This window comes from Spermophilus citellus (assembly GCF_964194105.1).
Source record: "Spermophilus citellus genome assembly, chromosome: 2".
In the NCBI taxonomy this organism is placed as follows: domain Eukaryota; kingdom Metazoa; phylum Chordata; class Mammalia; order Rodentia; family Sciuridae; genus Spermophilus; species Spermophilus citellus.
In genome coordinates, this window is record NC_138183.1 from 152,479,133 (window position 1) to 152,497,717 (window position 18,585).

Below are 18,585 nucleotides of genomic sequence, written 5' to 3' on the forward strand. Positions count from 1 at the left end.
GAGCAGGCCCAGTGGCAGCACCAAGAGCAGACAGGGAGGGCTCAGGTCTCACTCCTGTAAAGCTCCAATTCCATTCCTCTCCCTATAAAACAAGGGTAATAACTTCTGCCTCATAAGTTCAGACACGCTGCAGAGACAAATAAAACAACAATGGATAAGAGCACTTTGAACTCAGCACAAAAGCTACTCAAGACCACGGTGATCACACTGCAATTAAATTTGTTACCTACCACTAACCAAAGACACCAAGAAAAAAAGCAAGCCATAAATGCAAAAAAGCACAAAGCTTTGCTTCTGAATCTTGAAGGTACTGGTATTCTGATAACTTAACTCACAGCACTTGAAGACAAATGATGAGCCCACACTAGAAAAGCTTGACTCTGCATGAAGAGAAAGCACTCACTTGTCTAGGCCCACTGGCTTCTATCAATTGTCCCCCATCCCCACTTTCCAAAGCGGCAGATGCCATCACCTCTTAGACTACCGAAAAACGACAACGATATATGGCAGAGCAGGCACTCTCGTCAGTCTCATTATGTAACCCAGGTTCCCATGGAAAGAGAAAGAATTGTTTAAAGATAGTAATGACTGCTAAGAAGCTGAAAGAAAATTAGAAGATGTAGCATCAAGAATGTATTGTTATTGTTGTTTTTCACCTCTTGGCTGAAGACAACTACAGGCTCCCCCTATCCCCTCAGTTCAACTCTGGCCTCTCTAGAAGCTGGCACCCACTGACTCACCAGGGGACTTTGGGAGGTCTCTTTGTCCTTCTTTTCTTTCTTTTCCTTTTTCTTTTTCTTGTCTTTCTTCTTAATGGCCCCAGAAGTTGACAGCTTCCCTCGCTCTTGGATCACCAAGTTCCGATAGTGCTCATCACACGGATGGTCCCACATGGACTGCCCATTGGCAAAGTTGAAATAATAAATATCACCTGTGATGTCCTGGCTGGGGATGAGCAGAATTCAGAAGTTAGTCCCTGCTCAGGGCCAAGGCTACTTAGGACAAAAAGAAAAGAAAAAAAGAAGAAGAAGAAGAAAAAAAAAAAAGGGGGCAGGAGGAAGAGAAGAAGGAAAGCAGGGAGATAGGAGGGAAAAGAATGAACACAAAATTGAAGGGCGAAGGGCACCATTGGCTAAGATTAAGGAGTTCACTTAGATATAGAACAATGGACTGAAATACTGAAGGATTTCTCTAGATGAAGACATATAATCACTGTAGTTCCAGGAAATTAATATTAGACTGGAGTAGAAATGAACTTGGTTTTAGTTAGATGGAGAAATATAAACATTATGAAACCTAAGAATAGAGTAGACCTTGTTTAATATTTAATAAGAGTATGAAGAAGAAAAATGTGAAAGCTCTGGTTTTGTAGAAGATTCTAAACTCACAAGAAGTGATAACCCAAGGTAGCAGGGAACCCAATAGAAGAAAATAAAGGAGGAGAATCTGTTTCAACATGGACAAGTCCAAAATAAACCAAAATGAATGGTTTATTTTGGACTTGTCCATGTTGAAACAGATTAATAATTAACAATAATCTATTAGGACAGCGAACAGGAAAAAGAATCCCATCCCCAATAACAATCTAAAAGATAAAATACACAGGAATGAGTACAAACCGTGTAAAATCTTTACAAAGCTTTACTGAAAAAGGAAAAACAATTGTCCCTAAAAGATTCAAATCTATAAAGATGCCAATTATCTCTAATTAATATATGAATCCAATACAATCCCAATAAGGCTCCTTATGAATTTGACAAGTTGAATCTTTAATTCAAATAAAAGGGAACATTTTCCAGAAATAGACAGGGAAATATCAGGGGTACTATGGTCTGGATGTATATTGTCCCTGGAAAGTTCAAGAGTTGGAAATTTGGTCCCCAGTATGGTGATACTGAGAGGTGGTTGAACTTTTCAGAGATGGGGCCTAGTGGAAGAGGGTTACATCACTGGAGCAACTTTCCTTAGAAGGCATTAAGTTAGTTCTCATGGGATCCCTGAGCTAGTATGAGACACCCAGCCTCAGGTATTTCATTATAGTAATAGAAACAGACTAATAACAGAAAATTGACACTGAGAGTTAGGGTCATTGCATAACTGATTTTTTTTTTAACTTGGTAATAGGCAAGAAACAGGCTTAAAAAAAAAAAGCCTAGAATGCTATAAGACAGTGTTATGGTTCTAGCATCAGATGGAAATGATGATCCAAATGGAAATGGTAGTAAAGGCCACTATTGTTACACAGATACAAAAAAACTTGGATGCATGTGTCCATCCATGCCCTAAAGCTTTATGGAAGGCCAAATTTAAGAATGACAGACTAATTTATCTGGCAGATTTTGGATTGGCAATTTTTTAATTGATAATATTTCCACATGAATACTAAAATGTGTTATTGGAAGGACTGCTAAATTTTAATTAATAATATGCACATGCTAAACAAGCACTCTACTATGAATTACATCCCTAGCTCCAGAAATTTCTTTGAAAGAAACATACAAAACTTCAAGCAACATGCTTAGCTAAACTGAAGGAAATAGATGACATTTCCCTGCCAACAAAGATAAAAATGGGACTAATATATAATACAACAACAAAAAAATTTTTTTCAAACTCAACCAGAAAGAAAAATTCTCAAGTGCAAGAAACAGAAACCCAGAAGCCCAAGTAATAAATATAGAACTGAGAAGCCAACATTGGTATCTGATTTGGATATAGGTCCCAGGAAATTGGAGTTTAATGTTAATTTAGGGACAGAAATGTGGCCTTAAGTCTTGATTAATTTGGTAATTAGAACTGGGACCCTTGCATGTATCTGGGGCTCTTAAGAACACTAACTCCACAAAAAAAAAAAAAAAAACAGTAGGTCATGGAAGTAGCAAATGAGTATGGGGCCCACTCCAGGATCTAGACAGACAGAGAAGATCTTATGACAAATTGAAACTTCAGGACATATAAACATAAAGTCCAAAACATGCCAAGTCAGGAAATTAATACAAAACTTTAGTCTTAAACTACTGAAAAACCCCTGGGAGAAGCAATTGTGAAGGCACTCAACAAGTGAGGAAGGAGACTCTCACAGAAAATAATTCCCATAGGAAATAAATTCACAAAATTCACAATAAAAATTACAAACTATGTGAGAAAAGAGTTCAACATGAGGGAAAATCAGAAGATATAATAATAAGAAGAATCAGTATATCATATAACTAGGACAATCAAAAGAAAACTAAAAATAACATTTAAAATTATTATAGTGGGCTGGGGACATAACTTAGTAGTAGAGTGTCTGCTTAGCATGTACAAGGTCCTATGTTTAATTCCCAGCACCAAAAAAAAAAATTATGACAAGGATAAAAGGGGTGGAATTCATAATGAAAGAAAAGAATTCTAAAGAAAAAAAGGAAAGGTTGGGTGCAATGGCACACATCTGTAATCTCAGCTATTTGGAAGGCTAAGGCAAAAGGATCACCATCAATTTGAAGAGACCCTACCTCAAAATAAAAAATAAAAAAGTTGAGAATAGAGCTCACTGGCAAAGCACCCCAGGTTCAATTCCCAGTGCTGCAAAAATAAATAAAAACATAATAACTCCTCATTCCTACAAGTTCTATTAAAAAATTAAAAAGTTAAACAATAGATTTGGTACAAAAGAAAAAAAAAACAATGAATTATAAAATATACCTAAGGAAACCCAGAATGCAATATGGGAGATAAAGAAATTCTTAAAATGAGAAGTTAAGAAACATGGAGTATAAAATATGAAGGTTCAACCCCCAAAAAAGCTGATTTTGAGAAAATTAATACAACTTGCAAACTTCTAAAAAATTGAAGAAGAAAAGAGATGACAAAAAGTATCAGGAATGAAAAGGGAAGTAACTACAGAGTCAGTAGAGATTCTAAAACCATATCAGGGGGCTGGGGATGTGGCTCAAGCAGTAGCGCGCTCGCCTGGCGTGCGTGCGGCCCGGGTTCGATCCTTAGCACCACATACCAACAAAGATGTTGTGTCCGCCGAGAACTAGGAAAGAATAAATAGACATTAAAAAAAGAATTCTCTCTCTCTCTCTCTCTGTCCCCCTCTCTCTCACTCTCTCTTTAAAATAAAAAATAAAAAAAAAATAAAACCATATCAGGAAATTAAGAACTGATGATAATAAAGTTTAAAACCTACACCAAAAAGACAATTTCTCAGAATAAAAAACAGGTTACCAAAATTGACTCAAGAAAGCCAGAATCGGCCCATAGCCATTAAAATATTGAATTGTCAAACTTTATACACACACACACACACACACACACACACACACACACAGGCCCAAAATGAGTTTTACCAAATCTTCAAACAAATAACCCTATCCTATTGCGGGGGATGGCGGGGGGGGGGGGGGGATACATTCATACATTGCTGGTGGAACTGCAAATTGGTATAACCGCTCTAGAAAGCAATATGGAGATTCCTCAGAAAACTTGGAATAGAACCACCGTTTGACCAGTGATCCCATTCCTTGTTATATACCAAAAGGATCTAAAATCAGCATACTACAGTGACCCAGCCACATCAATGATTATAGCAGCTCAATTCACAATAGCTAAGCTATGGAACCAACCTAGGTGCCCTTCAACAAATGAATGGATAAAGAATTTGTGAAATAAATATATATACATATAAAATCACATTGTGTGATATATACACACAATAAAATATTCTTCAGTGGGTGGGGTTGTAGCTCAGTGGTAGAGTGCTTGCCTCACATGTGGAAGGCACTGGGTTCGATCCTCAGCACCACATAAATATAAAATAAAGGTATTGTGTGCATCTAAGACTAAAAAAAAAAAAAAGTTAAAAAAAATATTATTCAGCCATAAAAAAGAATGACTTTATGATTTCTGCTGGTAAATGCATGAATCTGGAGACTATCAAGCTAAGTGAAACAAGCCAATCCTGAAAAACCAAAGGTCAAATGTTCTCTTTGATATGTGGATGCTAACACACAACAAGAGGAGGAGGGGAAGAGTAGAAGTTCAATGGATTAGACAAAGGGAAATGAAGGGAAAGGAAGGGGGATGGGAATAGAAAAGATAATAGAATGAATCTGACTTTATGTTCACATATGAATACACCACCAATGAAACTCACATATAACCACAAGAATGGAATCCTAATTAGAATAAGTTACACTCCATGTATGTATAATATGTCAAAATACACCCTGTTGTGTATATCAAAAAAGAATAGAAAAACAAACTTAAAAATAAGCCTATCCTAGGGGCCTGGGTTGTAGTTCAGTAGTAGAGTGCTTGCCTAGCATGCATAAGGCACTGGGTTAGATCCGGAGCACCACATAAAAAAATAAAATAAAATAAAATAAAGGTGTCGTGTCCATCTACAACTAAAAACAAATATTAAAAAAAAAAAAAAGCCTATCCTAAACAAACTATTCCAACAAAGAAAAATCAGGAAACTCTCCCTGAATCATGTTTTAAGGCAAAAACACCTTGATAATCAGAAAGAGTCAATACAATAAATATATGGTTAATCTCTGTTATAAACATAACTGCAAAAATTATAAATAAAATACTAGCAAACTAAATCCAACACTACCTAAAACTGGCGTTCTATGACCTATTAGGATTTATTCTAGAAATTTCAAGATGTTCTAACATTAGAAAATATACTAATGTTGTTCGCCACATTAATAGATTATGGGAGCAGTGTGCAGTATAATTATACCTATAATCCCAGCAACTCAGGAGGCATCACCACACCTGGCCTTATTTCGTATTTTATTTAGAAACAGGGTCTCAGTGAGTTGCTTAGTACCTCGCTCTTACTAAGGGTAGCTTTGAACTCAAGATCTTCCTGCCTCAGCCTCCCAAGCAGCTTCGAGCAACTTAGCAAGACCACAGCAACTTAGTGAGATCTTGTCTTAAAAAAAAAAAAAAAAATTAAAGGCTGGAGATGTAGCTCAGTGGTAAAAAGTACCTCTGGGGTTCAATTCCCAGCACCCAAAAAAAAATTAAAGATCATATAGAAAAGACCAGCCTTAACAAAATATTAACTCATATAACCATGACAATTAAAACAGTGTGTTACCCTTAAGAAATTAGAAAAAGAGCAAATTAAACCCAAAATAAATCAAAGAAAGGAAATAATAAAGATTCCATGAAAAATCAATGAAACAGGAAGAAAAAAAAACTGTGAAATTCATGTAAACAAAGGCTAGTTATTTGAGAAATCAACAAAATATATAAACCTCTATCCAGAGTAATCAGAGATAAAGTATACAAATAACCAGTATCAAGAATGATAGTGAGGAGCTGGGGCTGTGGCTCAGCAGTAGAGCACTTGCCTAGCATGTGTGAGGCACTGGGTTCGATTCTCAGCACCACATATAAACAAATAAATAAATTCAGGTCCATCAGTAACTAATTAAAAAAAAAAAAAAGAATGATAGGGGAGCTGGGGAAATAGCTCAGCAGGAGAGCACTTGCCTAGCATGCACAAAGCCCTGGGCCGATCCCCTGTACCACCAAAAAAACAAATAGATGAGAGAAAAAAAATCCTTGGAAGACACAAGATACCAAAGCTCATTCAAGAAGAAATGTACTGAATAATCCTATATCTATTAAAGAATATGCATTTTTAGTTTAAAATTTTCTCATAAAGAAACCTACAGGCCCAGATGATTTCACTGGTAAATTCTCCCAAAAATTAAAGAAGAAAAAAATACCAATCCTACTGAAATGTGTCCTGAAAACTGAAGAGAAAGAAATTCATAAATCATTCTTAGAACCCAGTATTAACCTATACTAAAATAAGACAGATATTAGGAAAAAAATGATACTATACACTAATTTTCCCCATGGACATAGATGGAACAATACCTAATGAAATTTTACAAAGTCAAATTCAATAAAATATAAAAAGAGCAATACATCATGACCAAGTGGAGTTTATCCAGGAATATAAGGTTATTTAAACATTCAAAAATAAATCAGTATAATTGACTATATGAACAGACAGAAAAGAAAACTATGTGATCTTATCATTTAATAAAATCTACCACCATTAATCCATTCCTGTTTTAAGCTCTCAGTACGCTAGGAATAGAGGGAAACTTTCTCATCCTGACAATGAGCATTTCCAAGAAGCCTACAGCTAACATCTACTTAATGATGAAAGACTGAATGCTTTCCCCTTAAGAGCAGGAAAAAGGCAAAGATGTCCTCTGTCACCATATCTATTTAATTATACAGAAGGCTCAAGTCAGTGTAGTAAGGTAAGAAGTAGAAATAAAGGCTAATCAGATAAGAAAGGAAGAAGGGAAAATGTCTTTATTCCCAAAAGACATGATCATCTCTGCGGAAAATCCTATGGAATCTAAAAGCGACTAGACCTGACATAATTGAGTTTAGTAGGTTGCACACCACAAGATCAATACACAAAAACCAATTTTATTCATATAAAAAAGCAATGAACAACCAGAAATTGAAAATATACCACTTATAGAAGCATCAAAAATATAAACTCAGACATAAATCTGATAGGCAAGACATGTACAAAAATCTACAAAACATTTCTTACAGATATTAAAGAAAACCTAAATAAAGGAAAACAGACCATTTCATGGGTTGAAAGATCCAATATTGCTCAAGATGTCAGTTGTCCCCAAAATGATTGATACATAATCCCAATCAAAATCCTACCAAGAAACTGACAAGCTGATTCTAAAATTCATTTGGAAATGCAAAGGACCTAGAATATCACTTTGAAAATGGAGAACAAAGTTGAAAGATTTACCCTAAATGATTTTGAGAGTTATTATAAAGCTATAGTAATCAAGATAGAATAGTGCTAAGCAAGGTGGCGCACGCCTGTAATCCCAGCAGCTCAGAGGCTAAGGCAGGAAGATCGCAAAGATCAGCAAAAGTGAGGCACTAAACAACTCAGTGAGACCCTGTCTCTAAATAAAAAACAAAATAGGATGTGGCTCAGTGGTCAAGTGCCTCTGAGTTCAATCCTGGTACTCCCCTCCCGGCCCACCAAAAGAATAGTACTTGTGTAAAAACAAGACAAATAGATCGATGGAAGAGATCAGAAATTTCAGAAAAAGATGCTCCTATACATGGTCACTCTAAAAAAATCTCTAAATGTCCTTCAATATTAAAGTAATTAACTAAATCAAGACTTTTTTAAAAACGTGATACAGCTGAGTAGCGAATATAGCTCAGTGACAGAATGCTTGCCTAGCATATGCAAAGCCATGGGTTCAACCCCAAGCACCACAGGGCTTGGGAAAGTAGAATACCTACACAGCCAATAAAAAAAGTAGACCTACATGAATTGACATAGAAGAGCAGAGTATATAACACTTAGGTTTTAAAAAAAAATGTGTGGGGTGTGTGGATTTTAGAAGGTGTGGAAGGGGAGCTGGGGGTGGAGAGAACTGAAAAGTCTGGAAGGAATTACCAGTTAATAGTCATGACCTTGAGAAAGGGAGAAGATGACATGTATGAATTATTTTAAAAAATGAAAAACAATTCATGTTCCCCCTATAGCACAATGAAAACTGACAACCCTGGCAAGTACATGAAAGCAAGTGGCACAAAGTCTGGCACACAGATGGCTCTTAACCAGTAACAGTTTCCTACCTTCCCTCAGACTGGGTATTGGAAACAACACAAAACACTATCCTATAAGGTTATCCTATAAATACAATCATGAGTCCTCAGCACTTGGAATACTGTGTGAAGTGCTGACAGATTTCCTACAAGAAAGATGTCATGAAAAACTGGAGAAAGTCCAATGAGAGACAGCTAAAAAGATCAAGAGAACAAGAAGGCTGCCATGTGAAGAAAAGCTAAAAGGATTACAATCCTTCAGCCGAGAAGAGTAATGCAACAATTGCCATTTTGGAGTATAGCCAATGCATTAAATGATATGGGTAAGAACAAGATGATTACACCTTATCTCCCAAATTGCACCTTACCCGCTGAGAGGGGAGCCCCCTAAGACATCTGAGCACTAGTTTGGGACAATCATAGGAAAATCCACTCTAAGGTAGGAAGTAAACTTATGGCACTCACTTCAGGGAGACAACTTATGAGCTCTGTGCATGTAATGAGGAAAAGAAACTAAAGAAGACAGAGCAGACATATAGCACAGGAAACAGTGTCACTGTGAGTGGTGGTAGTGCAGTCCTCTGGAGAAAGAGTGAGCAACAGTGACATGGTACCCTGCAGCTTTCTCTCCTTAGCCACTGTTCTTCACCAAAGCCAGTTTCCCTGAGATAAACTGAATAAGCTGTGCTCCTCATAATCCAAAGAGCTCTAAAAAGATCAGTGAATCCACATATGTGAAATATTCATTAACAGGTTACACAAATTCAGAGACGGCAGAGCCATGGATTGCCAAGAGAGAGAGATGCTTTGCCAGTCTAGGCAGCCTCACTACAAACTCTTTGGCACCAGCAACCATTCTGGACATGCTAAGGAGATACTACTGTCATGTTCAATTAACAGTGGGCACCAGGCACAGGGGCACAGACCTATGATCCCAGAGACTCAGGAGGCTGAGACAAAAAAAATCCCAAGTTCAAGACCAGCCTCAGCAACTTAATGAGGTTCTAAGCAACTCAGCAAGACTCAGACTCAAAATTTAAAAAAATAAAAAAGGGCTGAGGATGTAGCTTACTGGGTTCAAACCCCAGTACCCAAAAAGAAAAAAAAAATTATCAGTCTGTAAGGAGTAACAACAACCCCTCCTTAGCCCACGCAAAACAGATGCTGGTGTAGAGGACCTGAGTCAGGATAGCAGCACTGTGGTGCTAGGTATAAGTACTGAAGCCTATCACAGAGACTGTCAAGTCAGCCTACACTGAGATCTGAAACATGAGGCAACTTAACAAAGAAAGGGCACTGAGCTATCCCTAACTATAGAGGGCAGGTTTGGAAAAGATGGCCAATTAAAACCGACCTCCAGTACCAGATCCCTCTGCCTCTGACAGGCCAAATTAGTGACCCACACCCCCATTTACTTACCATGGTTTCCATTCCACAGGCAGTGGGGCCACAATGCCCTCCCGTGCCAGCCACATCAGTTCTGGTTCCTTGATGGGGTCAATACCAATCTCTCGGGCAAATTCAAGAATTTCTGCAAGAGGCAGGAGGGCAGAAAGGTAAAAGAGACGAGAAGTGGGGTAGTGGATGGAGAGAAGAAAAAATCATTATCAATCTGTTTTCTATTTTGCCTTTACTTTCAAAATCTTCTTCAAAGAGAAATTATTATTTCTCTAAATATAAATAATAAACATACAGAATTATTTCCTTACATCTCAATTTATAAATGATACACCTGAATCAAATTAAGTTATCTCCATATTTCCAAGAATATAATCTAAAGATAAGTCTAACAAAGGTGGAAAAAAAAATGAAACCAAGGCTTCATTATGGTGGCAGGCTCAGGAAGAACCCAAAAGCCACAACCGGAACCATCCAGGATGAGGGCAACCTCACCAGAAGAAGATAAGCTTTCCCAAGATTTGCAAAAGCTTGGTGCAAAAGCACTCATCATTCAGTCAACAAACATGTTCTGAACAAATACAGACAACTAAGCCCCTAAGAACCTTACAAACACACAAATAAGAGTATGAAACAAGTGATATACGATGTGACAGGAGCAGAGAAAAGGCAAAGAATGATTCCGCCTAGGAGCAGGGAGACAGCTAAACTAAGAGATTGAATGAAGCTCGGGAGGCCTTCCCAACAACTGGACCCATTCTTCCATAAAGGGAATTATTTCTTTTTCAATTTTGCTAAATATTTTGAACTCTAATACTTTTGCTTCAAGCACTTAGAATCCTTTTGCAAGAGATCTGGAGAACAGGAGAAATTTATGTACTGAATAAAGGGGTATCTCACCTTTCTGGGGAAGGAAAAAATAGATGAAATGACCAATAGAAGATGTCGCTGGAGGACTAAGGAATGATGAAATAAATATACAAGGGGCATCAATGTTTTAGTTGATAATAGCCCAGGTCAGAGATGTATCACCAATATGAGTCATCACAGTGGAGAATTTGGAGAGTGACATCTGCAGACTAGGAAATAAAACCACTTTTTTCAAAAGACCAGTCAGAACTTGGTTGGCCAGGGACTAATTTATTCATTGATTTTCATCATTTTTTTTTTTAGTGCCTCCCACATGCCAGTCACTATATGCCATGAATAAGAGAAAAATAGTCACTGCTCTTATGGGGCTTACATTCTAATTGAAGAGAAAATCAGCAAATAAGTACACAAATAGACAAAGAATTAAAGTTTCTGATAAATGCCATGAAAGAAGTAAATGATGTCTAAGAGAAGGTCAAGGTGGAGGGGCACTTCTTTACCAAGGATGGCCAAGGAAAACCTCTCAGCAATGGAGACACTAAATTGAAACCTGAAGAAGTCAAAAGAAACCAGCCAGGTAAAGTACTAAGGAAAGAGCAGTCAGGTAGAAGAGCAGATACAAGACTTATGGCAAGATGCAGCTTAGCTCACAAGAGGACTTTCAGAAAGCCAATATAACTGGTAGAGGAAGTCTGGCCAGATGAACAGATGTACAGTCCTACAACCGCAGCAAGGGTGTCATGTTGAATATACAGAAGAGAGTTAAAAGTAGAGACCAGCCTATAATCCCAGCAACTGGAGAGCCTAAGGCAGGAGAATCATAAGTTCAAAGCCAGCCTCAGTAACTCAGCAAGGCCCTAAGCAATTCAGCAAGACCCTGTCTCTAAATAAAATATAAAAAAGGGCTGGGGATGTGGCTCAGAGGTTAAGTACTCCTGTGTTCAATCCCGGGTATCCCCCCAAATAAAGCAGAGACCACTAGAAATGGTCTGCTTCATATCATAAGATCACTCTGGCTACTAGGTAGAACAGACTGGACAAGGGCAAATGTATAAACAGTGAGCTAATTAGGAAGCTACTCAGTCCAGGAAAAGAATATGATGGCTTCTGATTAGAATATCTAAACTCGGACAGAACAAAAGAATTCATAAACATCCTTAGAAAAACCTTGACCTCATTTACAACAGCAACCCAAAAAGAAAACAGTCAGGTTGAGTATCACTTATTCAAAATGCTCAGATCTAGAAGTGCTTCACATTTCAGATTTTTTTTTTTTCAGATTTTGGAATAATTGCATAGACTTTACTAGTTGAGCATCCCTAATCTGAAAATCCAAAATCAGAAATACTCCAAAAAGTTTCAGATTTTGGAGTATTTTGGTTTTGGATTTCCAGAGTAAGCATGCTCAATCTACATTTAAGAAATAGGGGCTGGGGCTGTAGCTCAGTGGTAGAGCGCTTGCCTAGCATGTGTGAGGCACTGGTTTGATCCTTAGCACCACATAAAAAATAAACTAATAAAGATATTGTGCATCACTCTACAACTAATAAAAATATTTTTAAAAAAGAAATAACCTGAGCAAGTAGTAAGACGTCTATGAAGAAAACTTAGTCATTCCATAAGAGCACACAAAAAAAGAAATATGACATTTTGAGTAGAAAGACTTTACTTCATAAAGATGAAAGTTATCCCTAAATTAATTCAAATATTTAACAGAATTTTCCCCAAGTACTAACAGTTCCTCCATACACAGCTCTACCCAGTACTTGACAAGGTGATTCTAAAGTTCATGGGGATAAAAACAGACAAAATAGCAAAGAAAACTTTGAAAAATGACCAATAAGGGCATTTTGGCCCCAGTAATTAGAAATTAGATTTTATGATGGAGTCTCAATAATTAAGGGTACAGCAGTGACATATAAATAGGGATTCCAATGGAAGAAAAGATACACCCAGTACAACATCCAAATCAGAGAAGAAAAGAGAAGTATTCCATTAATGGTTTAGGAAGAAAACATGAGAAAAGTATTTTCACCTTGAAGTGGGGAAGGCTTTGCTTTTCTAACTTTGATACATAACTAATTCAGAGGCCAGATGAGAATGAACTAATAATACATTTAACATAAAAATAAAAAAATTTTGGGTTGAGGATATAGCTGAGTGGTAGAGCATGTGCTTGGTATAAGCAAAGTCCTGGGTTCAATCCCCAGTACCAAAAAATATAAAACAAAAAACTTCTCTATGGCAATCAAACAAACACATACAACAAACTATAAAAAAAGCCCAAGGTTTAATGTGGGCTCATGAGCTCCCAGTGGGTGCAAGAGTTCTCGTTCTACTCTAACCCATCTACTAACCACATAGTTGGTGAACAAAATTTGTGAATCCAGATCCATAACTCTTCATAACTTCAAAGGAGTTTTCACTCCAAAAAATAACAATGCCTCAGGGATGAGGATATACCTCAACTGGTAGACTGCTTGCCTTGCATGCACAAGGCCCTAGGTTCTAATGCCTAGCACCACATACTCACACACACACAAAAAAAGGAAAAAAAAAAAAAAACATAGTGCTTCAAAGAACAGGTTTGGGACTTAGAATACCTGGGTAGATCCTTTGTACCACTTAGTAGAATTGGGTAACTACAGGAAAATTACTTACCCTTTCTGTGCCTTGATTTCCTCACCTATAACATAGGAACAATAATAGTACTTAGCTTATGGAGGACTGACAAGGGTTGAAAAGGTAATAAATATCAGGCTGGGGTTGTGGCTCAGTGGTAGAGCGCTCGCCTCGCACGTGCAAGACCCTGGGTTCGATCCTCAGCACCACATAAAAATAAATGAATAAAATAAAGGCATTGTGTCCAACTACAACTAAAAATAAATTTGAAAAAAAAGAAAAGGTAATAAATATCAAATTCTTAAAATATAGACTGGCACACAATGGCACAAAATAATGTTATCATTGTTATTAATAATATCATTATGAAAAAAAAACACAGCTTTAGTTTGTTTTTAAGAAAACTGGGGTGGGGAGCAAGGAATTAAACTCGGTGGTACAGCATCTGCCTAGCATGAGCAAGGCCCTGGGTTTAATCCCCAGCACCACAAACAAAAAAAAGAAAAGAAACTGGGTTTGCTTCAGGACATACTATATTTCATAATATCCCCTACTACAATTTCATTTAAAACTAATCATTATGGGTCCAATGCCAGCACCAAAAGCAAAAAAAAAAAAAAAAAAGTTATCATTGATCTAACCCAGGTCAGCAAATCTCTTCTGTTCCAATAGTAAATACTGTAGGCTTTGTGGGTCACATGGTCTCTGTCATAACTATTCAACAATGCTACCATAGCATGAAGGTAGCCACAGGCCACCGAGAAGCAAATAAGCATGGCTGTTTTCCAATAAAACTTTATACAAAAACAGGCAAAAGGCCAAGTTAAGCCCATGGATTATAGTTTGCTAACCTTTGATCTAACACTTGTGCATGTAAGCAGCATTGAGCATGTACCACATGTTACAGTGCAAGAACAAAAATAAATCAGACATAATCCCTGCCCTCAGAGAACTACTACAATATACTTCAAGCCTCTTACCTTGCTCACTGGGAATATAGGTCTCATCATAATCTTCCTCCAGAACCAGCTGGTCTCCTATACGGATGGGTCGTCCCGCCATGACTGATGTGGGCTCAAACACCTAGATCCCAGAGACCCACCCCCCAACCAGAGAGAAAAATCAGTGACTCAGCTTAGAAGGGGAAAGGTAGAAGAGGGTCATGAAGCATCTGGGTCAGATCAGATCCTACACGCCAACTCTGCTAAGAACTCTGCAGGCACCAGGGATAATACCAGGTGGGACCAACAGCTCAGAACTCAAGCCTCACGGGTTCTGTGTCTAGGAAAATTCCCTAAGATGCACCTCCCAAAGATTGTTGAACATTCAGTGAACCACAAAAGATCCACAAGCCTAACTCTCTAAAGAATTTGACTTCATAACCACCATCCCAAAGAGGAAAAAGAATTACAGCATAAGATCCCCAAACAGAAAAATCTCAACAGATACCCATATACCCACATACACAGTCACACATTTACATCCAACAATGCCTACAGAGAGCTTACAATCCAGGAAGGGAAGAGATACAACTTCAGTGGTAGCAGAAGGCAGAAGGAGAAATTCCCAGTGAAGCATAAAAAAAGGCATTCTAGACAGGGATCACCCTGGGCCACAGCAGGTGTTCTGGAATATGGGATTAACAGCATGCATGGCAAGGGCCAGGGTGGAAAGCCAGCTAAAAGGACCATGTGGACCATGCTAAAAGGCCTTGATTCTGCCCTGTAGAAGAGACACTAGGGATTTGGGAAAAGAAAGTGACATGAAGTGGCCTTTTTTTTTTTTTTTCTTTTAAGGACAAGAACTCTAGTAGGACTGGCATGGCTAGATTGAAGAAATGAGAAACTGGTGTCAGGAAAACCACTTAAGGAGGCGACTATCCAAGTGAAAGATGATGAAAGCTTAAACTACGGCAGAAACATTAAGAATGGAGAAGGGACAGACACAACGAACACAGCAACATCAGGCTTAATAGGACCAAGCTGTTGGAAGGACAGAATGGAAAGGAGTTGCAATGGACTACATTGAGTCCCTCCAAAATTCAAACATTGAAAAACTAGCCTGCAATGTGACTTTATGGGATAGAAAGTAATTCAGGAAGTGATTAGGGTTAAATGAGGTCTTAAGAGTGGGGCCCTGCTCTGACAGGATTAGTATCCTTAGGGCTGGGGTTGTGGCTCAGCAGTATAGCACTTGCCTAGCAGGTGTGAGGCACTAGGTTCAATCCTCTACACTACATAAAAAATAAATAAAGTTATTAAGTCCATGTACTAAAAATAAAAAATAGATTAAAAAAAAAAGAGGAAGAGAGATCAGACTTCTCTCTCCACCAAGTGAAGACACAGCAAGAAGGTGGTAGCCATGTACAAGGCAGCTACCAGAAACAGATGTTGATCTGTGACTTCCAGTCTTCAGAACTGTGAAAAAATAGATTTCTACTGTTTAAACCACTCAGTCTATGATATTGTTACAGTAGTGTGAGCCGACAACCACAGGAGTCCAACTTGAATCCAAGATTTCTAGCATTCACCGATGGAACAATGCCAAATTCTTCAACTGACAAGCTGGTGCAGTTCTAGAATTGCTCCTCTCTTCTCGCCCCTAGTCCCACCACCACCTCGGGACCCCCAGATCCCACTAACTTTCTCCTAGAACAGCTTCCATGCTGAAGCCTGATAAGCAGAGACAAGCTGCATGTCTCTCTTAGGAGGAGTTAGCCACACCAGGTGTGATAGACCAACAGGAGTCTGGCACAGCAGGTTCTGTTGCCCACTTCTTCAGAAACTGTCACTCTTCCCCCTGTAACAGTGAGCATAAAAATGGCCACCTTTAAGTAGAAAGGCCTGGAGTAAGTGTTTAGAAAATGGCTGGAGGGGCTGGGGTTGTAGCTCAGTGATAGAGCGCTTGTCTAGTATGTGTGAGGCACTGGGTTCGATTCTTGGCACCACATATAAATAAATAAAGTTCCATTGACAACTAAAAAAAGAAAATGGCTGGACTTGGTAACTCTCAATCTACCCCAGATTCCTGTAGTGGGGCCCCTGACAAATGACAAAAGACCAATCAAAGACCATTACATACCCTCTATGACTACAATAGGAGAGGTGTCCTGCCTTAGAACTCACAGACACTAGCCTCTTTATCAGTCCACAGGATGCTAAGGGAGCCAGACTCCATCCCTAACCCTCTCATTCCCATCATGCTGCCCCCAAGAAGGAAGACAAACAAAAGGAAGTACGTATGCAAGACCTGACTGAGCTGAAGTGAAAATCTGTTCCTAATGGGTGTAATACCGAATACACAGTAGGGTACTCCCACCTCTACACAATCAGAGAAAAGGGGGGCCTGACTCTTCCAATTCCGAACAGCAAAGCAGAAATGGACCAGGAACCAGAATGGCAGAAGGGGCCCATTGCTGTGTGACTTAAGAAGTTACCTGGATCTTTAATAGTCTTAATTGGAGAGAAGAGGGAAAGAGAAAAGGAAAGGATCTACAGATAGGTAGGACTCAATAGTAGCCTGAACATCAGGGTGAACAAGCACTTATCAAGCATGGCTCCATACAAGGCACTGTATTAACTAACATAGAATTTGAGAAATTTTGCAATTAAGAAATGTTACTTATTCCTACATAACTCCAACCTCCAGAAAGCGTGAGACACATACAACTGTTTTCATGGCACAAATCCTAACTGAGCCAGGTGTGATGATGCATACCTGTAATTCCAAAAGCACAGGAAGCTGAGGCAAGAGGATCACAAGTTCAAAGCCAGCCTCAGCAACTTAGTGAGGCGCTAAGCAACTTAGCAAGACCCTATCTCAAAATAAAACATAAAAAGAGTTGGGGATGTGGCTAATAGGTTAAGTGTCCCTGGGTTCAATCCCCAGTACCAAAAGGGGAAAAAAAAAAAGAAGAAGAAGAAAAGAAAAAACCCTAACTGGCTATGTACATAATAATCTGCATTTAACTATCTAAGGTCTGGGAAGAACATGGAAAATCTGAATTCAAGCACATCCAAATTTCAAACAAATCTGCCAGAAAAAAAAAAATAAAAATATGGATGGCCTATATTTCACCTTCTTTTCTTGCCTTGCCTGACTTCAGAAAGATGTGGGCAAAGACAGGGCCAAAGGGGTACAGAGTTGCAGGGAAGAAGAGTGTGGAGAGGGAGATCATATTTCTTAATGACTTCTACAGAGCATTTACCATTCAAAAAAGGTTTGTTGAGCACCTATCAAGTTTATTTACTTATTCATAGGCACTAAAAATGTAGATTTCTGCCAGATGCAGGAATACATTCCTGTAATCCCAGCTACTCAGGAAGCTGAAGCAAGAGGATCTCGAGTTCAAGGCCAGCCTAGGCAACTTAGTGAGACCTTGTCTCAAAATAAATGTTTTAAAAGGGGCTTTTGATGTAACTCAGTGGTAGAGCACTTACCAAATATGCAAAGGACCTGAGTTGAATCCCCAGTATGGGGGGGGAAAAAACAGATTTAATTGTCACTTCCCTGAGCTACAGCCCTGTGGACTGTGACCAATCCAGCAGTCCCAGATAAATGCATAATACAAATGAGATAAAAGTGCTGAAGGAAATGAACCTGGTCAGATGTGCCTATGCTGAGAACTGAAGAATGAGTAGGGATTCCTCAAAGAAATGTGTTCTAACAGCAGAAGTAGCATCATGTGCAAAGGTCCTTCTGAAAGATACATCACCTACCAAGAAAGAGAATAGCTAGAGATGATGTTGAAGAGGTGGGCAGAAGCCAGGACATGCCGAGGACTTGGCCTTTATCCTAAGGCAAATGGAAGCCAGGCAAAGGTTTTGGATTGGGGTGGGGAGGAGGAATCACTCTGGCAACCATTGGGAATATGGACTAGAATGGTGACCAGATTAGAAAGAAGAAAAAACAGAATGGCTGTGGGAAGATGAGGAACAAAACCATGATATGGTCTAGGTGGGAGATGGTAACAACCTGGACTAGCTTAGTAACCTAGAGAATGAGAAGTCCAAGAAAGCAGCCATTAGAGTTGCTATGGCAAATAAATGTCATGTCCTGAGATTTTCCTCC

At 38.6% G+C, this 18,585-nt stretch overlaps 1 protein-coding gene across 3 annotated transcripts in view; it reads right to left on the bottom strand.

Moving 5' to 3' along the window:
* CEP164 (centrosomal protein 164) overlaps positions 1 to 18,585 on the bottom strand; it is a 65,400-nt gene that overhangs the window by 43,823 nt on the left and 2,992 nt on the right. For all 3 annotated transcript variants that reach the window (XM_081270907.1, XM_081270906.1, XM_081270905.1), the window contains exons 2-4: positions 14,496 to 14,598; positions 10,045 to 10,156; positions 741 to 945 (exon numbers count right to left, since the gene is read on the bottom strand). In XM_081270907.1, coding sequence (XP_081127033.1) covers positions 741 to 945; positions 10,045 to 10,156; positions 14,496 to 14,577 — 399 coding nt within the window. In that variant the 5' untranslated portion in view covers positions 14,578 to 14,598. The remainder of the gene's footprint in view (positions 1 to 740; positions 946 to 10,044; positions 10,157 to 14,495; positions 14,599 to 18,585) is intronic.